The sequence below is a fragment of the Vipera berus genome (genome assembly GCF_964194415.1).
Source record: "Vipera berus genome assembly, chromosome: 1".
Lineage (NCBI taxonomy): Eukaryota > Metazoa > Chordata > Lepidosauria > Squamata > Viperidae > Vipera > Vipera berus.
The window spans coordinates 306447146-306467465 of NC_138202.1; the positions used below are offsets into that span (position 1 = coordinate 306447146).

General features: G+C 39.1%; 1 protein-coding gene across 1 annotated transcript in view; it reads left to right on the forward strand.

Moving 5' to 3' along the window:
• Positions 1 to 6411: 6411 nt before the first annotated feature.
• LBR (lamin B receptor) overlaps positions 6412 to 20320 on the forward strand; it is a 30045-nt gene continuing 16136 nt past the window's right edge. The window contains exons 1-3 of the mRNA XM_081336556.1: positions 6412 to 6574; positions 10543 to 10720; positions 14357 to 14551. Of these exons, the coding sequence (XP_081192682.1) occupies positions 10556 to 10720; positions 14357 to 14551 (360 nt within the window). The 5' untranslated portion in view covers positions 6412 to 6574; positions 10543 to 10555. The remainder of the gene's footprint in view (positions 6575 to 10542; positions 10721 to 14356; positions 14552 to 20320) is intronic.

Sequence of the window (20320 nt, forward strand, 5' to 3'; positions counted from 1 at the left end):
CCTTTATCCAGCACACTCTGCCAATGTATTTTAACAATTAAGGAATGTGATATTGGCTGTGTGGTGACAAGCAAATCAGGTCGAGTTATTTGAAGAAAGAAATCTGATACAGCCAGAGGAAGAACCAGGCATGACCTTGATTTCTTCTCCCTTCTAAAGCTGCTGCCTAAATTTGGGTCTTGGATTTGCCTAGTTCAGGGGTAGGCAACCTCGGCTCTTTTATGATTCATGGACTTCAACTCCCAGAATTCCTGAGTCTGCTGACTCAGGAATTCTGGGAGTCGAAGTCCATGAGTCATAAAAGAGCCGAGGTTGCCTACCCCTGGCCTAGTTCAACATTCAAAAACAATTTTGATTATGTCTCATAATCCTTTTGCTTGAGAAAAAGGGAAAACAGAGTTTTAAATAGATTCTTCTACCCACGCAAAGCTTGAAAACCACTCCTTACAAAATGCTTTGTTTTATTGTAAAAAGCATATTTCTTGACTAATTTATATTTTTATCTTTCATACCTGAAAACATGGTGTCAAAATGCATGCAGTGCTACAAATGCAAAACTACATTTACACCACTAATCTCGAGCCAAATTTAAGATTTGCTTTAGTTTCAATCATTAGTATCTTTCAGTGGTGTGTGTGTGCGTGCGCCCATTTGAGTTTTGCAGAAAGTAGAATTGTGTGTTTTAATTCATTCTCTTTTCTAACTTTCTAAAATGTTAAATGAAGTATCAAATGTTTTAAACAAACAAACCTCATTCCTCAGTGAAGAATTAATCTGAAAAACAGGAGACAAATAGCAAAACTGCACATAAACTTTGGGCCATTTCCTCTTTTTAAAGTTAAGTTTAAAGTTTTAAAAAATAAAATAGACACAGGGAATTGATATTAAGACTAGAGGTCCCATCATCTCTGGCCACTGCTCATGCTGAAATAAAAGGTGTTTAGCGTGGGATTGTCATTGGGGATACTTGGCCGTCACTCCTCAGCTTGATAGTAAAAGTAAAACCATAAAGCAATATAGCAGTAAAGAAAAAAAGCAAATATCTCAAATGGACCATTTCTGTGTTATGTGCTGTTGTATCTGTGTTCCTCCTCCAACATAGGCTTGAACTGTAAAATGGGTTCTACAGAAGCCTTCTAAAGAAAATAATTTCCCCTTGTTCATGAAAACATTCACATTGATAATTATAGAATGTTAAAATAGCCTTACGTACTCCATAAGTTTTTAAAAAAAATGATCTGAAAACTGCTTATCACTGCATGACTTTACAAGTCAGCTCCTTAGTTCTCTTTATTATGTAATTTCTCGTATTCCTGAAAAACAGAATTACATACCCTAAACTCTAAAATATTTCTATAAACTTTGTACTCTGTAAACAAAGTTTCTGTACACAGTAGTGCTGCTCTTCTGAATTGTAATAGCAAATATATAATGGCACATAAGACAGCACTTGGGAAGAATCAACTTTGACAGGCACAATGTGTTACTTCATTGCAAAGAAAAAAATACAGACCCCTCCTTGGTTATTGCTGGTAAAGTAATTGAAAAGCTTTCTCCTTCTCTTGTCACATTTACTATATCTAGCACATACTGTGTTTCCCCCCAAATAAGATCCAGTCATATTTTTTTTGCCTCCAAAAGAGGTACTAGGTCATATTTTGGGGGGATGTATTTTGCACTTTCACCTCATGGTGGCGGCACCAACAGCCCTGTCCAACAGGAGCCTGCGTGGCCGCCGCCGGCTCACTTCTTCTGTGGCTCTCACCGCCATTTGCACGCCTCACCCTTGGCGTCCATTTCGCCGGCAGAGGCCTTCAGGAAAAAAATCTGCAGCCCAGAACAGAGCTCCGGGATAACATGCGCATTGCCTCTGGCCTCTGTTTTGCCAGTAGAGGCCTTTTCCTGAAAGCCAGGGGTGACATGTGTGAGATGAGGCAAAAGGCCGCAGAAGAAGTAGGGCGGTAGCCAGGCTCCTTGACGGGGTTGTTGGAGCCGCCATGAGGCGCAACAGGTGTCGAGGCGTCGGAGGCCTGACTGTGGGGGCCCTGTGGCATGGTAAGTGGGTGCAGGGCATGTGGGCCAGCTCCCCCCGCCTCATCTCATCTCGTGTCTATCAACCAGGAGGAATGGGCAAGCGGCCGGCTGCGCAGGCTCTTAAGTAGGGCTTATTTTCAGGGTGGGGTTTATATTAGACTTATTTTGGGGAAGCACGGTAGTTTATGTGGGGATGGAAATTGAGGGAGGCCCACAGCAATAGTCCTCTTCTCCACACATGGAAGGGAACTTGAAGGTATCTGACAGCCTTTTGCAAGATCAATGTAGAACAGTAAGAATACAAGGTAACATATATACACAATACACAAGAATGTGGGTTATGCACACAAGCAGTGTATATGCTATAGATACATGAATGTGTGAACAAGCACCACATACGCACACACAAAACCACAACTGCTTTAAGTGTCAATAGAATAACTGGAGCTACAATAAAGCCTTTTTAAAAAAAAATAAAGAGGAAATGTAGTTTGAAACAAAAAAATATATATTCAAAAGCCTGTATGCAGCTGTGACAGGAAGGCAAACAAGAAATGCTCTGCTTCAAAGCAAACATTTCCTTTCAAAGCAAAATACTAAAAGTTCCTTTGGCACAACGAAGCACAAATAAATTGTAGCCAACTCTATTTTAGCAGTGATTCACGAACAAAGAGTGGTGAGATATAAAGGTAGTCCTTGACTTACAACCGTTCATTTAGTGGACTTTCGAAATTACAAAGGCACTGAAAAAAGTGACTTCTGACCATTTTTCAAACCTATGACCGTTGCAGCATCCCCATGATCATATGATCAAAATTCAGATGCTTGGTAACCAACTCATTTATGACGGTTGTGGTGTCTCGGGGTCACCTGATCGTTTGTGACTTTCTGACAAGCAAAGTAAATGGGAAAGCCAGATTCACTTCACAACCATTTTATTAACTTAACAATTGGTGATTCACTTAACAACTGTGGCAAGAATGGAGGTAAAATGGGACAAAACTCACTTAACAAATGTCTCACTTAGCAACAGAAATGTTAGGCTCAATTGTGGTTGTAGGTCAAGGAATATCTGTCTAGGAGTTTTACTATACAAACATCCCCATCTACATTGGCAACTGCTGGTGGGGATATAGGGAGCAAATGCCAAAATTAGTATCACACCATCATAGCACAACTTAGAACTACAGTTAGGTCCTGAATTTCCATTGCTAAGCAATGAGATCAAAAAGCAAAATGTCACATCATTGCAGCACTTAGCAATGGCAATCCTGGCAGTCTTAGTTACTGTTGTTAACCAAGAATGGTGGGTTGTTAAGCAAATACCCCAATCCAAGCCATTCCAGGCTTGGTCCCTTCCTAGCATTGAACCTCAGCAAAGTAAGGGACCACTTCTAACTTCCCACTGACACATCTCCTCCCCTCTCTGCCCTTTTGGCCATGATGCACCCTGCTTTGTGGGGAAGCAAGCAGATCCAGATCTGCACAACTCTAGGGCTGCTTGCCATGCTCCAGAAAGATGCAGTCACCCCAGTCCAGTCCCAGCCATATCTGCCCCTGACACTCTACAACCCCTGCTGCCCTAGCTGATGTTGCAGCCCTCTTGCTCCCACTGCTGAAAAGGTATGCCTGGCCTGGTGGCTTGGCTGGGCTTCATGCTACAAAAAAACAAAAACAAAATGTAAAAAGCATCTGACTTTTTGGCACAACGGTGCTGATGCTGCTTCTTGCTTGCTGGTTTCTGCTTCTTGTGGTTCCCCAAGATGGTCCGGGCAAAAGCAAGTGAGCAAATAAGCAAAAAGCAACCCCAGATTTACTCAACAGGACTTCTTGGGACGAAGGGCCAGGCCAGTCATGCTCATCAACAGCAGGAGCAAGATCACAAAAGTCAGCTGGGATGGCCGAGGACAGAGCAGCAGAGCCAAAAGGCATAGATGGGGGGGTGGGGGAGGGAGAAGGAGACAAGTAGGTGGGGGACTTGAACCATTCTTGTGGTTTTAAGTATGGGCAGGTTGCAATTTTGATCATGTCAGAGAAGGGGAACTGCAACAGCTGTAACTTTGGGCATGAGTGATAATTCCCTTTGTTCAGCACTACCCTAACTTCAAACAGTTGCTGAATAGTCACATGTTGAGGTCTATCTCCTCAACGTGTATGTGCATCAAGACATTGCACACATGTACATGAGGAGCAAGGCTTGCATTATGTCACTTCTTTTGTGATTTGCTGAAACTGATTATTTCTATATTCCGTATTTTTATGGATGTTTCCTTGGAATATAAAAATCAAACTTTCTAGTACCATTACTTGTGAGAGAACGCTAAAGTAGAATATCCAAGATGTTTAAACACTCTTACGTATCTTTTGCAATAATTTTATTGCCAAGCTATCCTCCTTACAAATACATGAAAAACAACTGCATAGCTTACTAGTTAGTCAAGAATATTTTGGGGATGAGCTTAAATATGATTATTTTCAACCCCGCTAAACTCACAAAAATGCAATAACGTCTATAAACAAATATTGCCTTTTTGTGCTTTGCTGGTTTAGTTCAAGTTTATTAAGAAACTAAATTCCAGACATTGCTGAGCTAAAGTTGCTCTAAGCTGAAGTTGACCTGATACACTTTTTATTGAAAACATGTAGAAACTCATGCCAGCACAGATGCTCCTGAAGACTATATGTCAGCAAGCAAGCTTCTCTTCTAATCCTTCCACCGTTAACCCTAGTAATTCTGCAATATATACAAATCACTTGTGGGAGTCATTTAAGTTAAACTGGTTCTTGGAGCAAAGTGAAGCATTGCTTGGGGCAGCAATAGCCTGGGGCAGCAGTGGAAACCTCCCAGCTATTCCTTCTGTATTCTCTGGCCATTCTCTGCTGAATGATTGGACTAAATGTGAGATACTAAAGAGGGTATTAACTCATCACTGCTGCTCAAGGTTCAGCTGCTACTCTTGTTGCTTTCTGTACACAGAGGAGTAAGGATACCATTCACCCAGCATAAAACCTTGTCTGGTCCTGATTTTTTTTATTCAGCAAACATTTCCTAGGCATCACAAAGACTCTTGAAAACTTACAGAGAAAGTACAATTTTAAATAACCACACTAAAAAGGTAAAAAAACACTGACAATGCAAAAAGTAAAACCATAAAAATAAAGATGGCAACAGCAAATCAGGGGAAGGGCCCTCTGAAAAAGCTTGGTCTTCCAGGGCTTTTGAAAGACCAATAGTGACCATTGCAATACTGCACATTTGTTGATCTAAATTCTGGCCCAGTGTTTTTTTTCATTTGGAATTAGGCTGTGTGGTTTTCAATTATGCTTCCTACCAACCAGTTTCAGAAGGTACTGCACTTTTCTTGGCAAGGTTTTTTTTTTTTTAGAAATTGTCAATACCTCCCTCTTAGAGCTTGAGAGGGTGGGAACTGGTCCAAAGTCACCCAGCTGGCTTTGTGTCTAATGTTGGACTAGAATTCAGGCTCCAGGTTTCTAGCCAAGATATTAATCTTAATCACTATACCAAACTGGGTCTCATTCTAACCTATGGCTGCTTTTAAATAAAATACTACACCAGGTTTTAGAAATCACGATTGGCAGTCACAGTGGCTATTTTCACATATGTCCCAATGGCATTCACGCATCCCACAAAGGACTTTGCTTTACAACACTTTCAGAATTCATCCCGATTGTCTGCCCAGGCAGAAACCTCTCTTCAATAAATCGGTTTCTGAATTCACACATTCTACTTCTATTTGGTTTTCGGGTGAACACGTTCTGCGAGGAGTAAAAAAACAACAACCCCTGAACCTTCAACCGTATCTTCTCTCCGTTTAAACACCACGATCCTCCGTAATCCCTGCATGTCCTCGGATCAGTAGTGACAGGAACGTGGGAACTGGTTATTGGTTTTAAACGGGAAGCCACGTTCATCCACCCAAAGAGGCGCGAGACACTTGAACCCGTTCTGCAGAGAGAGAGAGAGAGAGAGAGAGAGAGAGAGAGAGAGAGAGAGAGGGAGAGAGGGAGAGAGAGGGAGGGAGAGAGAGAGAGAGAGAGGGAGGGAGAGAGAGAGAGAGAGAGAGGGAGAGAGAGAGAGAGGGGGGGGAGAGAGGGGGAGAGAGGGAGAGAGAGAGAGAGAGAGGGAGGGAGGGAGAGAGAGAGAGAGAGAGACTTCCCTTTTTATTTCCCTCGAATGAACTATGTCATTGGCTAAACCGGAGGCAGAACTTGGTGCGAAACTCGGAAGGACGAGAGGGAGGAACGCGCCACCGACTTGCAGCCAATCAACGGGCACCGAGAGCGATTCAAATGCTCTGCCTTGCCCAATGGGGCTGGTTGGCGCCTCGATCTTCGCGCCTCCCAGCAGGACGGGGGGGGCGGGATTTGGAACGTCGCCGTGCTCTCCCGCCTGCAACCGTCGCTAAAAGCGGTTAGTTCGCGTGGCTGTTGAGCTCCGCGCTCGCTTGTCGTCTCCGAGGGCTCCGGCTCTCCGCGGAGGACTTCGCAGCCAACTACTAGGGAGGCTAGTAGCCGCCAGGTGAGGGCGCGTACATATTATGCGGGCCGGGACACACCCCTTCAGCGCCTTATCCCAAGGTGGGAGGGCACCGGGGCGGTCGCCGCCTCCTTTGCCTCTTTGCGGTTCTTTCCTTCCCTGTCTCCTCCATTTTCTTAGGCCTCGGTGGACTTCATGTGGTCGGCTTCGGGCTCTTTTCTCGTTCCGCGCCGTTCTTCTCGTTCCTTCCGACAGTCGCACTCCCGCTGATTTTAGTTTTCTCTCGAATTTTAATCCTGGAAGTTGAGCGAGCGAGCGCTTTTATAACGAAACCTTCCAATCGTTCCCGTGGGTGCCGCGAGGGGGCGCCGCCGAACCCCTTCGACGGAATAGTGGCCTCTGGGTGAGGTTGATGGCTCCCTTCAGAGGCGCGAAGAGCGCGAGAGCAGCAGGATAATAAAAAGGAAATAGTGCCAGGCAATGACGGAGATCGTCCCGGCAAAGTTTATGCTCCTTTTGGAGTTAAATCTGCTTGGGAGAGTTTCGCACGTGCCCTTTAAATGTAAATGCGTCTTATTGCGTCGTATGCATTCGCCCGTTTAGTATTGTAATCCCTTCGGATAGCGTTATTGCTTCAAATACAAGTTCATATTTCAAATAATCAAACTTTGAAGCACAGATCCTGAGGAAGTTGTCAGAACGGTTTCTGAAAGATAGTTGGAATAGTAGAAGTTTTATGACAATTTTTAACTTCATCAATAGAAATACCTCTAGTACAGCAAACAATAATGTAACGTACATCTGAACAAACGTTGTTCAAAGTGACTTAATTACTACAAAATCCAATAATAAAACATTTTTATAATAAAACATATCTCCAAAGAGGTGTGAGGTGGCACCAAAATAAAGGGAAAACTAGGTGGAGGTAATTTATAATGGACATCGCAACTAGGAAAGTCACTTAGGTTTGTTGAATATGGTATAGATGTGAGTAAGCATGATAACTTAGCTCTCACTTATTCTTTTGCCAGTCTTAATTAACATATGGGCAGAATATAATAGGGATATGGGCCATTCTGTAAGAAGAGCATGAAATAATGTATGAAATTATAACAAAAATACTTTGTGTCTCTGAATGAATGTATCAAATTGTAACAAAAATAGATACTTTGTGTCTCTGAACACAGATATGCTGTGAAACTAAGAAAAAGAGGAAGAAGGATATAGAGCTGGATCTTAAGTTGTACAGAAGTAAAGGTATAGCTTTAATTAGAAATGAAAGGGCTAAAATATGAACTGGTGTCATGTAGAGTCTTATTGAGTGCATATGCAAATGAATGTCCATAGGCTATCAATAGTTGTAGTATACTTTCCAATGAATACTGATAATAAAAGAACCAAAAATGATTTTGGAAAAAGATAAAATTTTAAATGCCATCTGGTGGAGAAAGTTATTTTGTCAGGTAACACTGATGGGTGGTAACCGAGTCAAGAAGATACAGAGTAAGTGACTAGACCAGGGGTAGGCAACCTCGGCTCTTTTATGACTCATGGACTTCAACTCCCAGAATTCATGAGTCAGCTAAGCTATGCTATGCTGACTCAGGAATTCTGGGAGTTGAAGTCCATGAGTCATAAAAGAGCCGAGGTTGCCTACCCCTGGACTAGACTATTCAGAGACCCAAGAATAAAAGAGTGGCGACTGAGGAATATCTGCTTAGAAAAAGTTCTGTTTGTTTTGTACATACAGAGAAAAGGAGTAAATCAAAATGCATAATTTATTTTATAATTAAAGTGAAACATTGAACATCACAGGAAAGATCATGGTTAGTGAGAGTTTACTCTTGAAATGGCTAGGTCTTGACTATTAGAGTTAAGTGATTCTTTCTAGATACTCTTAATTTCATAACAAGTGTAAAAATATATATATGGTGAACAGGTAGTCCTTGAGATACAACCGAAATGGAGCCTGCCCATTATGGTCACATGTCGCAGTAGTTATTAGGTGAAATGTGTCACCTAATGATACCCCCATCCCTGCTTTCCCCAATGAAATGTTAAATAAATGTATGGATCATTAAGCGGAGTGTGGAGTGCCTTCTGGGTGGGGGAGACCATTAGAGACCTAGTACATGCCCAGGTCCGCTTGTTCTGAATTTTCCAAGGTGTCCTCCATCCTCAAGACACCCCATGCTTCACTTCATGCCCCTTCAGTCAATCAAAATAGATCTGGAAGGGACCTTTGGAAGTCTTCTAGTCCAGGGGTACCCAACCTATGGGCTTCAGAACACTACCAGGCCGCGGCCTCTTGGCCAGTGGGCCATGGCAATGGCTGACCAGTGCACCTGTGGCCCATTTGCACTTGCGCAAAGGCACAAGTGGGGCCACTAGCGCCAGGTGTGTGTGTGCGGCCCCTTTGCTCATGGGCGCAGACGGGGCTGCTAGTGCCAGGCAGGTGTGTGCGGCCCATTTATTTGCACATGCGTGCAGGTGCAAATGGGGCCACTAGCGCCGGGCGGGTGTGCATGGCCCATTTGCACATGTGCAAGTGGGGCTGCTAGCGCCACGGTGGTGCGCGCCACCCTATTTTCGTGCACGTGGACACCAATTTAGAAGCTGTTCTCCTTCCCTCCGGGCCGTGAGCCTGGAAATGTTGGAGACATCTAGTCCAACCCCCTGCTGAAGCAGGAGACCCACCTTTTCAGATAGGTGGCTGTTTAGTCTTTTTTTAAAAAACCTCCAGTGATGAAGCACCTACAACTTCTGAAGGCAAGGTGTTCCACTGTTTAATTGTCCTCAGTGTTAGGAAGTTTCTTCTTAATTCCAGGTTACTTCTGTCATTGATTAGTTTCCATCCATTGTTTCTTGTCTTCCCTTCTGATGCTTTGGAAAATAAGTTGATTCCCTCTTCTTTGTGGCAGCCCCTCAAATACTGCAATACTGCTATCATGTCACCCCTAGTTCTTTTCTCTAGACTGGCAATACCCAATTCCTGCAGCTATTCTTCATATGTTTTTGTACATCATCTTAGTTGCTCTTCTTTGCATGTTTTCTGAAGTCTCAACATCTTATTTGTAGTGTCATGACCAAAACTGGATGTTTAGGTGATCATCCGCTAGGAGTCCAAGGTCCCTCTCACAGTTACTGTTTTTGAGCCAGGTTTCGCCTAATCTGTACTTGCACCTTTGGTTTTTCCTGCCTAGGTGTAAAACCTTGCTTTTCTCCACATTAGATTTCATGTTGTTGGATGGGGCCCATTGTTCAAGTCTGTCAAGATCTTTTTGGATCCTGAGCTTGTCTTCTGGGATGCTGGCTATTCCTGCCAGCTTAGTGTCATCTGCAAATTGATGGGTTTCCCTTCTATTCCCTCATCTCAGTCATTCATGAGGATATTGAAGAATACTGGGTCTAAGATGGAACCTTTTTAATATAAATAATTAGTAATTTTTTAATTCTTATGTGATGTTTACAGCATTTTGTTAGTAGTCTCTATAACTTTATTATTAATCTGTTACTTAGCTTAAATTTTTATTCCCAAGATTATTGTAATCTTAGTCAATAACTGAAACAAAGATTGATGGTGATAAGTTTAGTGTATGTCTTGAATTGCTGTGATCTTGGAATAAAACCTAACATAATCAGATTAAGAAGCCTGTAATTTCTGTTTCAGGTTATTATATAGATCAGGGTGTGCACATTATGTTTAATTTCATAATTTCACATGGTTATTTGAAATAGGAACAATGGAATCCACATCCAATCCTTTAATTGCTCTATACCTTGCTAGTTAATCTGACCAGCATCCCTGTCTGTTTCATTCCCCTCATTCAACTAGAGGAAATATTGATTTATTTATTTGCTTGATTCTTATGTGGCTTTTCTGTCCAAAATATAACTTTATTTTCCCAATCTACCAAACAGTAGTTAAGATAGGACTTGAGTGTCCACAGTTTTTAAGAGAGCAACTTAATTTATTACTCCATACATACATATACTTTTTTTCTTTTCAGAATTGGTTGAAAAATGCCCAGGAGAAAGTTTGCAGATGAAGAAGTGGTAATGGGCCGATGGCCTGGAAGTGTGTTATACTATGAAGTAAAAGTAATCAGTTATGATGAACATACACGTCTTTATACAGTTAAATATGAAGATGGAACTGAACTTAATCTGAAAGAAAATGACATGAGGGTAAGCAATGTTCAGAATTGGTAAATATATAAAATTTTGGTTAGCTTTTTTGTGAAATTTTTGTCAGTGATAAACAATTTCACATACATGTGCAAGGAAGGAAGAGTCATGGTGAACAAGCTTCTGTGATTGTTGCCTGCTGTCTTCCTTCTGTCCCAATTTAAACTCATCAGAATTTCTCCTGCTAGCACTAACTACACTCATTTTGTTCTGGGAAGTATTATTTCTTTAAAGTATCATGATGTTAAAAGTGTTCCTTTTTTGTGAAGCAAAGTGTGGGCAAGTTCTGATTCTATAGATACTGTATTCTATCAGTTTGTTTAAAGTCAAATATGATGGGAGTTCATCTCTCTCTCTGAAAGGTAATTGTTACTATACATAGGTATTTTATTCTTGCAAAGTTTTAAAGTGACTTTCCCCCCCAAATGGACTAGACTCTGAATGTATATATGCTAATTTGTACCACAAAACTGATGAACTAAAGAATTTCACTTGGAAAGAAACCTTATGGCTACTTTTGTTTTTGAATTTATTTAGCAAGTCCAGGGAAAATAAATTTAATGTTCTATTCAGTTCTATTTTTGTATATAAGAATTTTAGGTATTCACTATAGCAAAACCTAGATTTAACTTGTCTTTTAAAGTTAAATGTCTCTTAAACATCAAATAGGATGTTGGATTTGAAAACATATTTTGTATATGAGAGGAAATGAAAGCTGAGTTTCTAAGCCTGGGAGCTTCAAAACTAGAATAATCACCCAACCTAATAGATTAGGCCAATCCACAAATCAGAGGATCTCCTGGAAATAATAAACAGACCAACAGACTAAGGCCACGTACTACCAAATGTAGCAGCAATCCAGATCTGATAGGTTTTGTCTATGAAATCAAAGTTTCTTCAGTTGAGGTTCATTAAGTGAAGCGTATATTCATGTGTACCAGGTGTTTCTTGGTTTAAGCAATGTAAATAAAATTTGAACTCATGGAATATATACATAGAGATTACATATAAACATCCATATATGCATTTAATTGTTCATGTATTGTACTCTGAATAGCCCATCTACGAATAAGCTGGTCCTTTTTTTAAAAAAACCCAAAGTACTGTGAAAAATGCTCCACCAGTAGATAAACTGACCTTCAAAAATTTTCTATCTTTTCATAATAGGATTATTCATCAATTATTCATTTTCCTATCTCTTTTTTAATTGCCAGATATTGTTTATTAATTCATTTTCAAACATAAAATAATGTATAATAAAAATGAACAAATTGCCGTATACAAAAAAGAAAAAGAGAATGTTGCACAATAAGAAAATGCATAACAAGAACAAAAAATCTGATTGCAACTATAACCTGAATTTACCTGACCTTGTAAGTCTTTTTTAAAAACAAAAAACCCTGTAAACTTTCAATGTTGTCCTAACCTTCCCAATAGCTTTTTTTTCCAAATGGAAAGATAATGTAATATTTTCTAATTAACTAAATATATAATTTGCTCAGAAACTGCTAAATCCCACATCTTTTGAAATCCAATCTTTAGAATTACAGCATTTTTTCATCTCGTAAGATCTATTCTTTTGGGTATTATTAGAGCATGGAAAACTCATCTTTTTTGAGCATAGAAAAAAAGGACTGGGGGGCAGTATTTGAGGGGCTGCCCCAAAGAACAAGGGGGTCAACTTATTTTCCAAAGCATCAGAAGGCAGGACAAGAAACAATGGATTGAATCTAATCAAGGAGAGAAGCAGCCTGGAATTAAGGAGAAACTTCCTAACAGTGAAAGCAACTAACCAGTGGAACAGCTTGCCACCAGAAGTTGTGGGTGGTTCATCACTGGAGGTTTTTAAGAAGAGACTGGACAGCCATTTGTCTGAAATGGTTTAGGGTTTCCTGCTTAATCAGGGGGTTGGACTAGATGACCTCCAAGGCACCTTCCAACTCTCTGATTCTATGATTCTGTAAGGGTCTCCTGTTTGAGTAAAGGGGTGGACTAAATGACCCCCAGGGTCCCTTCCAGCTCTGTGATTCTATGAATATGTAACGGTCTTCTGCTTGACTTGACAGCTACTTGTCAAATTATATAGGGTCCCCTGCTTGAGCTGGAGGTCAAACTAGAACAGAGGTCCCCAACTTTTTGGGCACCAGGGACCAGTTCCACGGACCGGAGGGGGCGTGGTTTTGTGTGCTGCCTACATCCCATGGATGGGGCTTTGCTTGTTTGTGTGACCTGGTTGCTGCCATGCCGCGCCCTGGTATGGTCCACAGACCGAGGATTGGGGACCCCTGAACTAGAAGACCTTCAAGGTTCCTTCCAGCTCTATTCTGATTGATTGATTGAAATTTTAAATAGTCTCTATATAATTCAGCCCACTACTCATGTATTTAAAAGCCAGGTTTTTCAATAATTTTGTCAACATACAATTTAATCATATTCAAAAATGGCATTAGGAAGAACATGTCAATATGAGCATAAGCTCAATTTGACCAAAATATTGTTTAGGAATGAATATTGTTGATTTATATATGAAGCTTCTTAACCATCCATCTCCCTCATAGATGTCTATTGCTCCTGAAATATACAATCCTAGAAGTTATATTCCTCTTAATTATATTAATTGTGCCTTAGCAAATCAAAGATATCTTAAAGCCAGCTGGGTAATTTTGGGCCAGTTACGCTGTCTCAGCCCAACCCACCTCATAGAATTGTTGCGGGGAAAATAGGAGAAGGAAGGAGTTCACCGACTTGAGTTATTTATAAAAAATAAAACAGATGGGGTAAAAATGTAAGTAAAATTACAGTATAATGGATGTATTAATTTGGATAAATTTTAAAATATCTTTATAATATAAAACCCTAAAAGTTTAATAAAATTAGTAAAACTCACAAATTTTATGTGTGTACATTATTCTGGTACAACATTTGACACTAAAGGAAATAAATTAGATTTACCCCAAATTATGTTTTATCCAGAATAAAAATTATAGGACTGAATTTCATTCATTAGTAATTGTAATGAGGAAGTACAATTATTAACCATAACCAACATATCTGTGCCAAAAAGAAAAATCTTGTATTCTAAAGAATCAACCTTTACTTCATCTGTATTACAAGATGATATCACTAATAGTTCTAAGACTAAATTAAAAAGTAAAGGAGGCAATGGGCATCCCTGGCAGGTAATGATGATGATGATGATGATGATGATGAAGTTGGGACCTTGGAGGACATCTAGTCCAACCCCCTGGTCGGGCAGGAAACCCTATACCATTTCAGACAAATCAGTGTTGGAGTATTCACCACTTCTGGAGGCAGGCTGTTCCAGTCTGGAGGCAGGATGCCTTTAGATGCTGAACAGTCTAATGCAGTTCATATTAATTTTTGAAGGTTATGATTAGATATGGATTTCCTACATACTTTTATAAATGGATATCAATGTTCACATATTAGAAATCATGTTTTCTGAATCAGTTGTTCCATTTTCCTATCTTTTTATTATATTACTGCTTTTAGATGATGTTTCTGGAACTTGAGTTATTTAAAATATTGTGCCACTTTTTAATGAAAATATAGATGTTATTCATTAGTGCTAGCTAGTTAAGCTGTAATAAAATAACTATTTTGTTTGTTTTCTAGTCTGTGTCATCTTTTCGATTAAGAAAAAGCAGGTCTTCCTCAGGTTCTCCATCAAGACGCTCTGGTAGCAGATCTAGATCAGGTTCTAGATCTCGCTCACCTGGTCGACCAGCAAAACACAAACGCCGTTCTTCCTCACGAAGCAGAGAACCAAAAAATGAAAATAATATTGGGGAACCTAATCTGACTCCTTTGGTATTTGATTTGATCTTACTTGACTCTTGTTATTTGCCGGGGGGGGGAGTTGGTCTTACAAAGATGTATTCATATTTTCTTTACTATTGCTTTGAATTCCTTTAGTTTTAATTAAATTGTTCATCGATGTGAACTAAAAGCTCTGTTCATTAGCTATTTACATGTTGGTAAAACTTAGGAATTAGAATGAAGTAGGAGCTTTAAGTATTCCTTTAAGAAGTAGGTATACTTCTCAAATCAAGATGAAATAATACGATATGAGAGATAACAATGATTTTATTAATCTGTTGTCAGTTAGTAAAACTTACTTGTCATAAAGTCACACAACTTTAAGGATGCCTTAAAACTGCCTGATGACTCCTGGAATGGCTGGACTAGCGTGGGTTAGAAGAGGTTAGTTCAGAAGTTTCCAGAATGTTCCATTCCTGAAATGATGGATTTTGACATACTTGTGAAAAAGTAATTTGTCGCAGTTCACTACTACCTGAAAAGTCCATCAAAGTAAGAAAAAGGTGATGGAGTTTAGTACAGCATGTTGCTGAACATCAAAGTATGTATTTATATTTCATTACACTTAGATATGGTCCAACTACAATTGACATTAATATGGCTCAATAGTAGCTATCCTTCAGTTTAGGGCTTTGTGATTAAAGAATCTTCAAATGTTGCAGTTAAAGGATGGTAAATCAGTGTTCTAATTTATATTAAAATGCTACATTAGAGTAAGGCTAGAGAATGTTTAGCATTACTGGACTTGGTGACTGTAATAAAGATTTGATTAAGCATTATATAGCAACTTTCTAACCAATAGAAATCTTGGAGAAAAAGAAAGATTGTTCCTAAAGAACTCCAAAGGGAACGAATTCAAATATATTGGTAGAATAGCCACCTGCCTTGGGTGTATTTCCTCTTCTCAAAAGTATTTAACTTGATCGATTGGTTTGGGCCTTATATTACCAAACAGGTGTTTGAATATGGCTAGAAACAGATAACTTTTAGATATTAAAAGACTATATTTAGAAAGGTATGATTTATACTTAGAATGATGTATTTTTCTATGAGATGGGAAACATGAAAATAACAGGATGGTTTTTAATAAGGGAAGCTTTTACTCACCTCAATGTAACTACTGTTGAGAAAATCATAATGTATAAACATATTTGGAACACTGAAGGGAAAACAAAATGGAAACGAGCTGGGAAAACAGGGTATTGGTCTAATAAGGTGACCGTAATTGCAAATTAAATTGAATTACGAATTAGATAGAAAAGATGCTATAATTTAGAAGCAATGTTAGTAGATACAATATTAAAAAATATAATGAAGAAGAAAAATATTTAATAATGTATGTTTGTTATATGTATTAATAATAGAAAGAATTGCACTTGTTTAGTGTTTGAAAAGTGAAGAAACATCACTTGAAGAAGAAAGGATTAAGAAAATGTCAGAATGGGCAGAAACTAGGAGCGATATTGAAGAACAAAGAAAAGGAAGATATAGAATAATTTTAATATGTATTGTTAAGTAAAAAAAATGAACCCAGATAACATGTTGTTTATTAAGCACTTATGATTTGTAAAAATTAGAAAATCAATAAAATTTTATATAAAAAAAGTATTTAACTAGCTGTATTTGCAGAAACGTTGGTTGCATGCCATATACTTCTTTCAGTCAGAAACATGCTTCTCCAGGGAACTGGATTGGACAGAACCTAGGCAGATCACATGGCTTATCTCTCCATCACTTAGAATCAGTGGCAACCTGCTTCATCTGCGGTACTAAAATTGAGTTAGGCATATAATTCTGGCAAAGTTCTCCCTCTCTTAATTTTGGAGCTTCTCTTTTCAAGTTTGAGGAGAATCAAAAGTTAATTCTAATGATTTCCATCTTGGTAGCAAAAAGCCTGGAAATTATCCATTTCCCCTTTTGGCTTTATCATACTGTTTAGTTTAGGGTGCAGAAGTCAGATTTACAGATGAGCAGCAGACAAGTGTCACAGGTATTCAGCCTCCAAGTATTCTTCCCCAACCTTTATGATTATAGTAGCGTTATTTTTCTGTGTGTTAAAAACAAATCCACCGGTTGCACCCTTCTGCACTACCACTCTACTTAGCTTTCATATCCCACATTCCTTTTGTGATGTTTCTGCCTTCCTAATTCCTCCAGGCAGAAAGGAAGAAAGTGACCGACCTAGGAGGAGATTGACAGTTGACCAGATACAATTATCCAGTTCCAAAATGCTGGTTTTCTTTCTTCAAAATGAAACTTGAGTCACTAAGGTGGCTTAGGATTTTCTGTTTTCCTTTTTTGAAGTTTTTGGTGAAATATTAATATTTGAATGGATGTCCAATTCTTTATATCTATGCATTTTTCTGTTGAAGGTCTTTGATTTTCTCAGGTTCCCTTAATGAACACTCTTAAGTTTCTTGGCGTCCAGAGCAAATTTATTAAGGATGGAAAAGATATTTCAAAACACTCAGATGACAGCTGGTCATCTGATGATAGCTTTCGCAGAAAAACTTGATGATAGCTTTCGCAGAAAAACTTCTGCAGGAGATAACAGCAGCTGTTTGCCAGGTTTTCATTCTGTACTTAAAACAGCTGTTTGTGTTCATTCTTGAAAGAGCCTTGGTGGAGCAGTGGGCTAATGCCTCCTTAAGTAACACCAGCTGCCTGCAATTATTGCAGGTTCGCATCCCACCAGGCTCAAGGTTGACTCAGCCTTCCATCCTTCTGAGGTAGGTAAAATGAGGACCCAGATTGTTGGGGGCAATAAGCTGACTTTGTAATAATGCCGCTTGGGGTGTGTGTGTGTGAAAGCCCTAATAAGCAGGCATATACATAGAATGAAGGCTATTGCTAAGCACATTTAATTTGTGCTTAGATTGTAAGCCGCCCTGAGTCTTCGGAGAAGGGCGGGATATAAATGAGATTAAAATAAAAATAAAATAAAATAAATTCTTGTTAAGATCAGACAAAGAATCAATAATTAGGGAAAGGCTGCAGTCCTCAGGCCGATTCTAGCTTAGGTAGTTTTCAGTTTACAGCTAGAGGTTTATATGTCCTAGCCAGGAGACAATCTAATCTAAGAATTAGAATGTCAATTGTGTCATAGATTGCCTTTGATCAGGGAAAAAAGTTTTCAGAGCATGTGAAACTTCAATTGAAAACAAGTTGTGCTTCTATATTGGGAGACAAATTCCTTGTGTATTTAACCACACTTGGCCAAATAAATTATTCTATTCTGTTTTGTTCTGTCCTGCTCTGATCTGCTCTACTGAAAACCTCCAAGAAGTTTGCCTTTAGCCCTATTTGTCTCCAGACCTGAACTTCAGTTTTTGAAGGTTTCAACACCATCTAGGGCAGGGGTGTCAAACTCGCAATGTCATATCATGTATCGCAACGTATTGTGACTTTTTTGCCATTGCTGGCAATGGGGTGGGCGCAGTTTCGCTATAATGCATCCGGCCTGCAGGCCAGCAGTTTGACATCCCTGATCTAGCCAAATGCAGATTTCAACTGAAACTGCAAAAGACTCAATTATAAGCCAGAGATTCCTACCAGTTGTCTCTATAGGGAAGAGATGTATCATTAATGACAGCACCCTGTTCTAGGAAGAGATCGGATGCCCTTATGCTATTGATACTAAACCATTTGGGATTCCTGGCATTGACTTCTAATCAGAGTAGCAGTGTATTTGGATATGTATCATCGCTCTTTGATACCCAGTACAATATTTTTAACTTATTAACCTTTTAATTGATCCAATTTCAACCAGAAGTGACGTCGTATGACGTGATGTATCTTGACTTTTTCCCCATTGCCAGCAATGGGTTGGATGCAGTTTTAGTGTGATACATCCAGCCCATGGGCTGGCAGTTTGACACCCCGGTTTACAGGTTGTCCTTAAGTTGTAGTTGGGACTGGAATTTCCATCACTAAGTGATGCAGTTGTAAAGTGTGATGTCATGTGACTGCATTGTTTAGCAACCACAATTGGGAGTCCTCATTGTCATTAATCAAATCCCACAGGTGATTGGAATTGAAGAAGAAGCTGATAATGATTAGCTGGGGTTTCTTAAGGGTAATCTGATACAAATAGAATTGGTCTTGGAAGAAAATTAAAATTGAGACTACATATCAGACTCAATTAAAGCTTGAGACAGCTCATTGCATTCCAGCTTTTTCTCTACAGTTTGGAATTCGCTATAAGATTTGCTCTGAAGAATGGGATTTTAGGGATAGTCTCACTCATTCAACTAATTTGGGAGATAAAAAGTATCTGCTTTTCTTATTTAAGTCAAGGAAGTTGACTTAAGATAGAAATATGTTCAACACAACAAGGAGTATTGGTGGAAAGAAGAACAATATTCTATATATTTACAGATATCCTGGTTTTGCAATTATCAGATGACTTAGAAATATGGAAGCTGAAAGATATCTTGCTACTGTATTCCTGTTGGAAGAAGGGATTATGTTCTTATCTTTTCTGTTGTGCTTATTTGTCTCTTTAGCTCTGGCCCCTAATTACAGCTGTTCTTGTGAAATGTATATGTTCTTGGCTACAAAGAGATATTGTAAATTACTGTTTCGTTGACAGTTGTACTCTGCCTTTAAAAATTATTTCTCATACTCTCTTTCTTCTTCCCCTTGCATTTTCCCTGTCCTCTAAATCTGTTCATTTTAGAATTATAAATTATTAATTGATTTACTAACTTCCTTCCCTTTTCCGTCCCCATGGGTTTGTGTAATAGTTATAATAAAGAGACTTATGTACGTGGTAATTTTAAACTTGCAAGAGGTATTGTGATTTTAATTAGAAATTTTGTAACATGATTATTGAAGAAGAAAGATCCGATAGAGAAAGTTATATTGTCCATCAAGATGATCACATCTAGCAGTTATGAATTTTGTAAAGAAACACTTGACTGTTTACAACATCAGCATACCAAATCAATAGACATACAGCATAGGTGGCTTGACTAGCCTTGCTTTCCACTTCTCTACTACTGGAAAAGGAAGTATGATTTATATTGAAGATTCATTTAAAATTGTAGTTCTGATTGCTTGTTGTTTGAAACGGTGGTGGATTTTTTCCCCCATTAGGGAACAACAACAAAAAAAATAACCTTTTACTGGAGAAGGTGGGCAGACCAGTCTTTAGGATGCTCTGTTTAGACAAGGAGTATTTTTGATTGGACTAATACCCCCCAAAATCAGACATGAAGCAGTGGAGAGAAAACCTGAGTCTCATCTAAAATGTTAGCTAGATACTATACAGCATTGGGCAGAAACTTCAGAGCTCCAGAAATTAATCTTGGAGGAACTAATCAAGAGCAGGAAAACTCTCCTTAAGAAGGCTTTAAAAAGAGCACAAGAAACTCCATTTTGCCTGTTTTTTTTCCCACCCTGAGAGCCTGCCTTCTTAATCTGGTTCATGCCAGTCAAAGAGATGTTCCCAGAATTAGAGGAGGATTGAAGGATCAAAAGAAGGTAGTCATTTTATAAAATGCAGTGCTAGATCTGGATCAGGATTCTTTACTCTATAGAGTGATTTGAGCTGGTTTTGTTTTGTATCTTAGTCTCCCTGCCTGTATTGTATGTGTGTCTGATGTGTACTTTGAAGATTTACAGCTGAAGTCTGAAGGAATCATAATAGTTTCTTGCCCTTCTCCATTGTCTTCAACACATTTAATTCTTTAACCTTAATACAGTAGACATGATAAAAGTCTTAAGCTTATTAATACTAAAAAAGTTCTATTAAAATTT